Source organism: Oreochromis niloticus, linkage group LG15, assembly GCF_001858045.2.
Source record: "Oreochromis niloticus isolate F11D_XX linkage group LG15, O_niloticus_UMD_NMBU, whole genome shotgun sequence".
NCBI lineage: Eukaryota > Metazoa > Chordata > Actinopteri > Cichliformes > Cichlidae > Oreochromis > Oreochromis niloticus.
In genome coordinates this window covers 34,218,812-34,228,735 of record NC_031980.2, presented here as the reverse complement: position 1 = coordinate 34,228,735, position 9,924 = coordinate 34,218,812, and the positions used below count along the sequence as shown (strand labels likewise).

At 37.4% G+C, this 9,924-nt stretch overlaps 1 protein-coding gene across 1 annotated transcript; it reads left to right on the top strand.

Moving 5' to 3' along the window:
- Positions 1 to 701: 701 nt before the first annotated feature.
- On the top strand, positions 702 to 9,351 carry LOC100700205 (intestinal-type alkaline phosphatase). The gene is made up of 11 exons (XM_005453952.4): positions 702 to 835; positions 1,061 to 1,177; positions 2,850 to 2,965; positions 4,088 to 4,262; positions 4,645 to 4,817; positions 5,115 to 5,240; positions 5,372 to 5,441; positions 6,495 to 6,629; positions 7,599 to 7,790; positions 7,884 to 8,000; positions 8,487 to 9,351. Exons 1-11 carry the CDS (start codon positions 760 to 762, stop codon positions 8,756 to 8,758), a joined length of 1,569 nt encoding a protein of 522 aa, XP_005454009.1. The 5' UTR covers positions 702 to 759; the 3' UTR covers positions 8,759 to 9,351.
- The last annotated feature ends 573 nt before the right edge of the window (positions 9,352 to 9,924 follow it).

The following is a 9,924-nucleotide window of genomic DNA, read 5'->3' as shown; positions in this document are numbered from 1 at the left end:
AGTTTTGTATTGTATATATTATAGTTGCCACGTTTCTATGCCAAGCTGTCATGCTAAATGCAAGTTTTTCATGGCTAATTACGTTGAGTTTGTCACTAAGCTAAATAAAGCTTATAAAACTTCTTCTGTTGTCGTCGCACTCGGTTCGGCACTTGGGTCCAGTTTCAGTACAGGCCTCCAGGCGCCCTTTGACAAAGGAACCCATCAGATGGTTAATAAGCTCTCTAGTAATTGATTTAATTAAGCTTTTTTCACATCCTCATTGCAAATTTATTGCACTGCTTCATATTATATATATATATATATAAAACAAGTATCTAGCTAGCTGCCTCAATATCTATGTATGATGCACAAAAGGACTCAATCTGGGTAATGACACTGATAGAAGGGATGAAATTAACTGTTAGGTACAAAGCTAACAGCAGCAATTGTACTAAACTCCATTCTGTTTCACATTCTGCAAAGAACCCAATAACTTTGTTTTAGCATTATCTTGTGAGCTACGGTTGTAATTTCACCGTGGTCCATTAATGATTACTTCTACAAAGCAAACTTAGAGTCTCTTAAGTATTTTGTACTGCCGTTGCGTAGTTTACTGCCTCTTGTCCCGTGTCCGTGTGTGAGAGATTGCATGAAACCTTTTCCCCCAGTTGCAAGTTCCTTCGTGTGCCCTTTGCTCCTTGGCTGAATATATAAAGGTGTTCAGAGTGAGGAAAAAGTGCTCTTGTTCTCTCTTTGGATTCACATACAGTCTAGACCATGGCCAACAGACAATATCTATTTTTTGTTGGATTACTGATTTCCATTTTGGTGCAGTGGACTTTGTGTGTTAACAGTAAGAATTTATTACATTTTGTTCATGAGAGTGTCTTCAGAAACTTAGAACATTGCTTTCAGCTTGCAACACAATTTCAATCTTAAAGGAAAGACAGTGGCAGACATGCAATGCACATTCGGTGTTGCAAAAACTGACTATTATGCAGTTTAATTGATTAAAAAAACATAGTAACACATTTGAATGGCTCAAACCACCATCACATTTATTTTGTCTCGCTTACAGGGGATGAGCTCGACCCGCTCTACTGGAACAATAAAGGAAGGAATGCTCTCCACACAGCCCTAAATAAACCACGTAATTCACACCAAGCCAAGAATGTCATCCTCTTCCTGGGAGATGGTAAGTCTAAGAAAGAAAATTTCCTACCATTTAAGAAGTTTCTTTAAACGATCAAGTATTTCCTCTTGTACCTCAGTTCATTTATTCAGGTGAAAGACATTTTGACTCTCTCCATCACTGTGGTGTAACTCACCAAAACATAATAAGGTCTTTCAAGGCCGCAGATTTTGGTACCACAAAAATCATGGTAGGAGATGAACACCGACATATGATCATCTGCTGGGAAAGCCAGGCATAACAAAGTGAACTGAGGCTCAGCAAAGCCCACAGTGCATGTGGAGTTCCAATCGGGCTAATACCAAAAAAGGGTAAATCAGAAACAGTTGGAAGTCATCTACCATGTCTATACCTTCAACAGATATTAATAACGGGTTCGTTCAGTTTGCTTCAATAATTACATTTAACCAAAACCAAAAGCAGATGAAATACTTTCCACTGTTGTAACAACAAGAGAAACCAATTTCTCTATCCTATCATGGAAATAAAGCCTTACATGAATTCATACATTTGCTGCTAGTTAACCTCTGACCCAACGTCACTGTTTAGTAGCTTCTCTGTAGAGATCACAAATTTATATCTTGATTATGGATTTACGAGCTTCAGCTCTTGCCAACATTGATGCTGTCTTCGGCACATTTGAGGTTTATGACTGATAAGTAATATATAACAGCTCAATAAATGCTGCGTTCATGAGAATAAATGGCAAAGTTCTTTTAGTTAATGACCCATTGGTGACACATTAGAAGATTTTAAGGTTTATATCTGATGACCAGAATGTCCTTTACCAAGCTTCACAGCCAGGGGGAAATTTATGGCATGATTAATTTGACTTATACGGGGTTCCTACACATATTAAAGCGCAGTCATTTGAATTTGTAAGGAAAGTGAACAGAAACCCTTGAGTTTTCATGAATTATGATCATGTTCACACAATTGTTCAAAAATAATAAATTGCATGAATATATGAAATCTTCCTCTCAGTGATTGAGTTGTCTCATTGTGTCCTCATTTTTTATAGATCAAGGTCTGAGTAACCCAAGCTTAAGTGTTCATTAAGGTGTTTGTCACATAGATATAAAATAAGACAGGGTGATTAGTTTATGTAAAAATGTAGTTTGTTGTTGTTCTGGTTTACGTGCTGAAAATGGTTTTATGTTCAATGTGTTAGACTTGTACATAGTTAACCATATATGATCAAATAATGCTGAATCCTGGATATGGATTTGTAAGCAATGAAATTTGAAATAAGGGGGTAGGAACAAGAAAAGTGTAAACTTCATCCTACTCCTTTTCGAGCACACGCATTCTGTAGACATAGATATATACATGAAAACTTGATGATTTTAAGTTTTGTTTTTTTGTTTTTTTCTGTTGTTATTTCAATTATATTTGCATGTTCGAAATAAAATTCTATCTATCTATCTATCTATCTATCTATCTATCTATCTATCTATCTATCTATCTATCTATCTATCTATCTATGTTTAGAGGGATACCTGAAACGTAGAATATTGATTTCTTTGAATATTCTTCATTATTTATGCCTCTGAAGAACTTCGATGTTTTTCTGCCCTTTAAACTCTAATATTAGCTGGACCTAATGAGTTCAAAGAGCACAGTGTACTCTCTTGGCTGATGTTATCTACTCAGCTGTGATTCCTCCTACTTCCAGGTATGGGTATACCAACAGTGACTGCTGCCCGGATCCTCAAAGGCCAGTTGGAGAGAAAAAGTGGGGAGGAGTCCAGTCTAGCTATGGATTCCTTCCCCCACCTGGCACTGTCTAAGGTCAGAACACTATGAGCAACACACCCAGTAGAATTGCATCCTTAACTGTATCACACATACTTTTATGGTACTAAATCTTACTGATAAAAACAACGACCAGAGACCAATGATAAATATTTACCATAAGTAAGGACACAGGAAAGACACACATGAAATTCTGCTAATTCTACAAAGGAGATGAGGACTGGGGATTTCTGAGTTCCTGTCTTCATAACCTTTTGGCTTCACATAAAGTGATTAACATGTAGTAAAACCAGCCACAACTTTGTCAGCATGGCTAAAAATCTATTACCCTATTACCTTGACATTTGATGTGAGATCTAATGTTTAGGAGAAACACAATAAAACGTTTGAGTGGCTTTCACATTGCACCTTAACAACCTAAATGCAGTTGCTGTTTAAGCTGAACTGTTCATTAATCTCACCGACACTTGAGTCTGCAAGTCTGTGCTGGAAGGGTGGAACACCATTGTTTCAAAAGATAAAACATAAAAGCAGACTTAAGTTTGTGTTCAATATGACCCAAAATGAATGACTGAGCCCATGAATTGAGCAGAAGGGTCTTCACAGAGGTCAAAGTTATTTTCCCATGGACTTCTAGGGCAACTGCTGCCATCTGGTGGCCATAGAATGCAAGGTTAAGGTACTTCATTGGCTTCATTTTTCCTACATCCATGTTTAATACTGTCTATGGCTGTAGCACAAAATATACATATTTACCATATTCATCAAATCATCCAGTAATTCGGATGGGGGTAACATGATCCTGCAAGTGATCACTCTCATCAGGATAAAAACATTTCATAAAGGTCATCACTTGCAACTTCTATTGATTTGCAGTGAAGTTCCTCCCAAGGGTCGAGGTTTCAGGTTTTGCCCTTTCGCTTGCAGAATATGTGTTACCAGCCTAACAAAGACAGGCTTTTCCATCTGTGTTTTCAGTCTGGACAGATTATAATTTTTGTGAAAAATCTATGATGCTTAATTTATTCATGTTCAATTTTTTTAATTTTGATGCATACAACAGTTCTTGATGTCAGTGACAGAATCATTTTTTCTTTTTAACATGAGCGTGAATATTGGTTAACATGCAATATGTGTGATTGCTTTGGATCCCTGCAGACGTACAACGTGGATCAGCAGATGCCAGATAGTGCTGGCACAGCAACAGCGTACCAGTGTGGTGTGAAAGCCAACTATGGCACCCTGGGGGTCAATGCTGCCGCCCCAAGGCACAACTGCCAGGCTTCCCATGGGAATGACGTCACATCTGTTCTTCACCGCGCCAAGTTAGCAGGTAGACCCACATCCACTAAGCTTTGACTACTTTAAGGCACATGAAAATGATGCTGCAAAGCAATAAAAGAGTAAAAGTCAAATGTGTACAAGATAAATAACCTATATACATTTATTGTTCAGTGTACAGCATTAGCTTACTAACTGGGTAACTATTCAGCTGCTATAAATAAAACAATTTTAAATCTAAACAGGCATGTTTTCTGTAGCATGCCTCACATCAAGTGTGTATTTCTAAATAAATAAATGTATTCTGCATTGTCAACCAAAATCTTGATTTTTGTTAACTTCTGGGAGCCTAATCAGGCTGTAGGAAATGTAAGTTCTCCAAGTATAACTCAGCAAATATGTTAACAGTATGAAAAATCTGGTCCTTGTTTCAGGGAAATCAGTCGGCATTGTCACCACAACCAGAGTTCAACATGCCTCTCCTGCTGCAGCCTACGCTCATGTTGCCAGCCGGGACTGGTATTCTGACGCTGATCTCTCAGAAGAGGCAGTCCAGAATGGCTGCCGTGACATTGCTTACCAGCTGGTTTACAACACAGAGATAGATGTAAGACTTAATCAAAATGAGCAGGCAAATCGTCAGAGTGCTTATACAAATGATGAATAGAAAAAAAAAAGTCAAGGTACCTCTTGACTGAATAAACCAGATAAGGTCTTTTAGAGAAGTGGTGAAATGTTAGCAAAAGCAGACTGCTCAACAGTTTTGGATGACAAAGAACCTGAGAAACTACTTTGTCACCACTTATCCGAACCTCAGAAGTACTCAGTGAATAAATCCTCATGCTGTAAATGTGTTTTTTAGTGTTTTACATGTACAAAAAGGGGCATATATTTCTATATGCAGGTTATCCTTGGAGGAGGTCGTACCTATATGTTTCCCACAACATACCAAGACCCAGAGTATCCAACTGTTAAAGGAGCCCGAAAGGATGAAAAAAATCTGGTCGATGAGTGGTTAAAGAACAAACAGGTAAACAGCACCCTCATCAAGTGTGCTCAGGAGTTTTTAGTTTGAACATGTGTGGTGTTTTTCATCAATTAGCCTTTTTTTTTTTTTTTTAATAAACATTTTCCGCGTTTGTCATTGTTCCCCACCCACAGAATGCTAAATATGTTTGGAACAAGGCTGACTTTGATGCCATCAATCCTGCAACTACAGACTTCCTGATGGGTAAGAACTCTGATCGCTTAGAACTGTGTCATACAGAGAAGAAAAACACAATCAAGACCTTGACTACTCTAGACCCAATATAAAACCTTAGACTTTTAAACAAAAACTAAATTCTGTTAAACTCATTTGTCAGTGTTTTTAAGCAATTTATCAAGTTTGTGCCATTTTTATTTATTTATTTATTACAAATAAGCTTTATATATATTTGTGCTCCTAAAAATTTTATACCTAGTGTTATGGAAAACTTGGGTCCACTTGCTACATTTGCCAAACCGTCTATCAGGAACCTTGGTGTTACTATTGACTCAGCTCTGACTTTGGATGCTCATGTAAAATCTCTGGTTCGCTCCTGTTTTTATAACTTGAGAAATATTGCTAAGCTGAGTCCCATTGTATCACGCTCCGAATTAGAAATTTTCATTCATGCATTTGTTTCATCTCGTCTGGATTATTGTAATTCTTTGTTTACTTGTTTATGTAAAGCCTCTTTGGAGCATCTGCAAGTTGTTCAGAACGCTGCTGCAAAGCTTCTGACCAAGTCCTCCAAGTATTCCCATGTCACACCCCTGCTGATTCAGCTGCACTGGCTCCCCGTTAAATTCAGAATCCACTTTAAGCTTTTGACCTTGACTTTCAGGGCTCTGCATGGACAAGCACCAACATATATAAGTGAACTTTTACATCCATACATTCCCAGCAGGTCCCTGAGGTCATGTGACCAGGGCTTGCTGGTTGTCCAACACACGAGGCTGAAAACAAAAGGCGACAAAGCTTTTGTAACTTTGGCCCCCAGATTGTGGAACTCTCTCCCTTTGAGCCTGAGATCTGTGGACTCAGTGGTCGCTTTTAAAAAAACAGCTAAAAACTCATCTTTTTAAACTTGCTTTTGGTTGATTTTTATTTTTAGGTTTTAGCTTCTGTGAAGCACTTTGTGATTTTTATCTTGAAAGGTGCTATATAAATAAAATTTTACTTACTTACTTTATATATACTATATGTAATATGGCAGTTGTAACAGGTGAAAACTGAGGCCTGTAAATTATCACTTTTAAGGTCTGTTTGAGCCCAAAGACTGCCGGTACGAGCTGGATCGTGACCCCTCTATGGACCCATCCCTTACAGAGATGACAGAGAAAGCTATCAGGATCCTCAGCAAGAACCCCAAAGGATTTTTCCTCTTTGTGGAAGATAAGTATAGTATACTCACCAGAGAAAGAAATCAGGAATATTAATCAAAACAGCAAATCATGGTTGACCTTTTAATGTGAACGTCCGATTGATGACAACAGATAAAATGAAAACTGTAGCATATTTTCATGTTACTTCCATATTGTGACAATGGCAAAATCAATATCAGGATCAGCTTGCACCAAACATATGTGGAGGGTCAGCTGAGTGCTGATTAATCTTAATTGTAGGCAGAAGTAAAACCAGTATTCATTTATTTATCTAGTTATTTACCAAGGCCACCTTTACTTTTGATGGCAGATTTTAATTTTGGGGGCATAGAAGATCCTGAAAAAAAGTATTGTCTGCCTTTCTTTAGAGATATTTTTCATTATTTTTTGGTTTGAGGGATTGTTCTGCTCTCCCTCTCTTTAAAACTTGAAAAAAAAATGCTTGCTCATACTAGAAACCCTTCCCAGTATTTTTTTTTTCTTATCCATCTCTTGCCCACACAAGTTTACAATGATGCAACAATGACATCATCATTGTCCCTTTCCATCTTTTACACATGGCACTGTGTCCAACAAAACAATGTGGTCTAATTTGACTATGAACGAGCAGTCACTAACACATTGGTTTCCACAGATAATCCTATTATTAACTTCATGCCATTTTTCATAACTGGAACTCACTTCCTTCAGTCTTAAGAAATATAGATTCTCTTCCCTTATTTACACAGCTCAAAACCTACTTGTTTAAACTGGCTTACTCTCTTTAATACAGATTTTACTTGCTGTCAAATCTTGTTTATTTGTTTGTTTTGTTTTTATCTGGTGTTTTCTGTATTTTAATCTATTAGAATCTATTTTAACCTACTGTTTTATTTATATCTTTTTCTTTTTGTGAGGTGACCTTGGGTTGTAGAAAGGTGCCCTCAAATGTATTATTATTATTATTATTATTTATAAGTGACTTTCTTCTGGACTTCAAGGGGGAGAATCGACCACGGTCACCATGCAACGATGGCTAAAAAGGCACTCCACGAAGCTGTAGAGTTTGACCGGGCGATTGAGCGAGCGGCTGACCTCGTCAGTGACCTGGACACTCTGACTATTGTCACTGCAGATCACTCTCACGTTTTTGCTTTTGGAGGTGATTCTCCCAGAGGAAACCCTGTTCTAGGTAAAATGCACTTCTGGAAGAGGCTTTAGAACAAGTCAGCATCATCTTATGTTCCGAGATTGAACAAGTGGTAATTTTCCCTGTGATTTACAGGGATCGCTGATACCCAGGCTACTGACAACAAACACTTCACCACTGCTGTGTATGGGAATGGACCAGGATACAAGATTGCCAATGGAAGTCGCCCGGATGTGAATGAATCAGTTTCAAGTAAGTGTATACTAAGCACCTTTTTATGGAATCCAAATCAATGCAATAGCTCCATCTTGTGGTGTAACAGTAAACCAACTGCACTGGCACAAAATACTCAGTCTAGCTTTTCACATTCACCTCACAAACCTTTAGCAATGGAGTTTCATTGAATGTACAATACACCATTTTTTCAGGGTGTTTTTTGATGGTACAGCATTATAAACGAGCTATAAACAGCAGATGATTCAGAAAAAAATCTGTACAGTACTTTCATAGCAGTGTTGAATTTTAAAGTATACTTATGAATCATTACTAAGTGCCGAAAGTAAGGATTACAATAATGCAACAGCTTAGTGTCTTAATCTGATTTCATCAATACAGCTAATGTCATCAGCACAATGCGTTTTAGTTTAGCATGCCAACTGTTGGCCTTTTTTTTGTCAACATTGATCTAAATAAGGCTATGTAGCTAATACTGAAGTCTTCTCTCTTGTTTCCCTTCAGCGGACAACAACTACCTCCAGCAGACTGCTGTCCCTCTTGATTCAGAGACCCACGGCATAGAGGATGTAGCCATTTTTGCCAAAGGTCCCATGTCACATCTTTTTGACGGAGTCCAGGAACAGAGCTACATTGCTCATGTGATGGCTTATGCTTTATGCATAGATCCCTACGTGGACTGCCAATTACCTGAAGCCAACCATGCTGTAGCAAGCCACCCCAGCCTGCTGCTTCTTCTGATGAGCCTCCTTCTAATTACTTTCTACCCTATCTGAGATGACACGAGATGACATGATATCTATCCCTGGAAAATCGGTGCTATCTTAGAATTTGGATGAGGAATAAATTGTTTTCACTCTACTGTGTCTAATTTAAAAGTGATGTAATAGTCTTAGACAGCGCTGTTGTTTTATGTAATTTCCTATTGTTGACACAACTTTGCTGTAAAAACCATTTCTGTTATCATTGCATAAAGCAATGTTTTAATGCTTTGTTAAGCTCCTGTAAATAAAATTATGGTTGTAATTATATTGGAGATGTACTGAATAAACAAGAGATTTCATGATGATATTGACAAATATTGGAATCACTGTCAAGCAATCTTTGCATGGCTGATTAATTCATTAATTCATCCATTATGTTTTTGTATGATCATAGCACCAGTATACCATAGAGTTGGTGATGTTTTATATAAATTTTCCCGTACTTGTACTCCGTAGGTTAAGTGTGGAACTGTGTGAAGAGAATCCAGATTCACAAGTTCTTTGGCTTTGTGTAACAATGTAATTCTCTTTGAATTTTTGTTGTCATGTGTTTTATGTGAGGTTTCCTTGTTTGTTTACAACCCAATAACACACTGCAGAATTTAGTTTTGGATACACTGTCAATTTCAATATAACTGAAACCCCCTATTCACTATTAGAATTTACTGGTTCTTGAAAGTATCAGATTCTTTCTCTGCAGTATCCAGGAGTTGATCCAGATTTTCCCCACCACCATTTTCTAGTAGTATCATCAGCAAACATATTTATTTTAAATTCATAAATACCTCACATAAATAATTTATATTCAGTAGAAAAAATAAATATAATAGTTGTAAATACATAATAAATAAATATAGAAATAAGACAGTCTCCGTCCCTATCCTACTTAAGTAGCCCATCGTGAACTTCTTGCAAAATGCCAAATGTAACTTGGGATATTCAGCTTTGGCTTCTGCGCCTTCCTTGATATTAGACTGAAGCGGCTTAATGATTCTGAAATACCATTTTATGTAAACATTTGTTGCAGTATAATGAGTTAATGCGCAGTGTGTTCGATGATTTGTATTTTATGTGACTTCGTCTACTAATTAAAAGTTTTGAAGCCAAAACATAGAATAGAAACGCTGTGAATTGACCTATAAAGACATCAGTATTTTATTCAGGCAAAGACTGTGCAC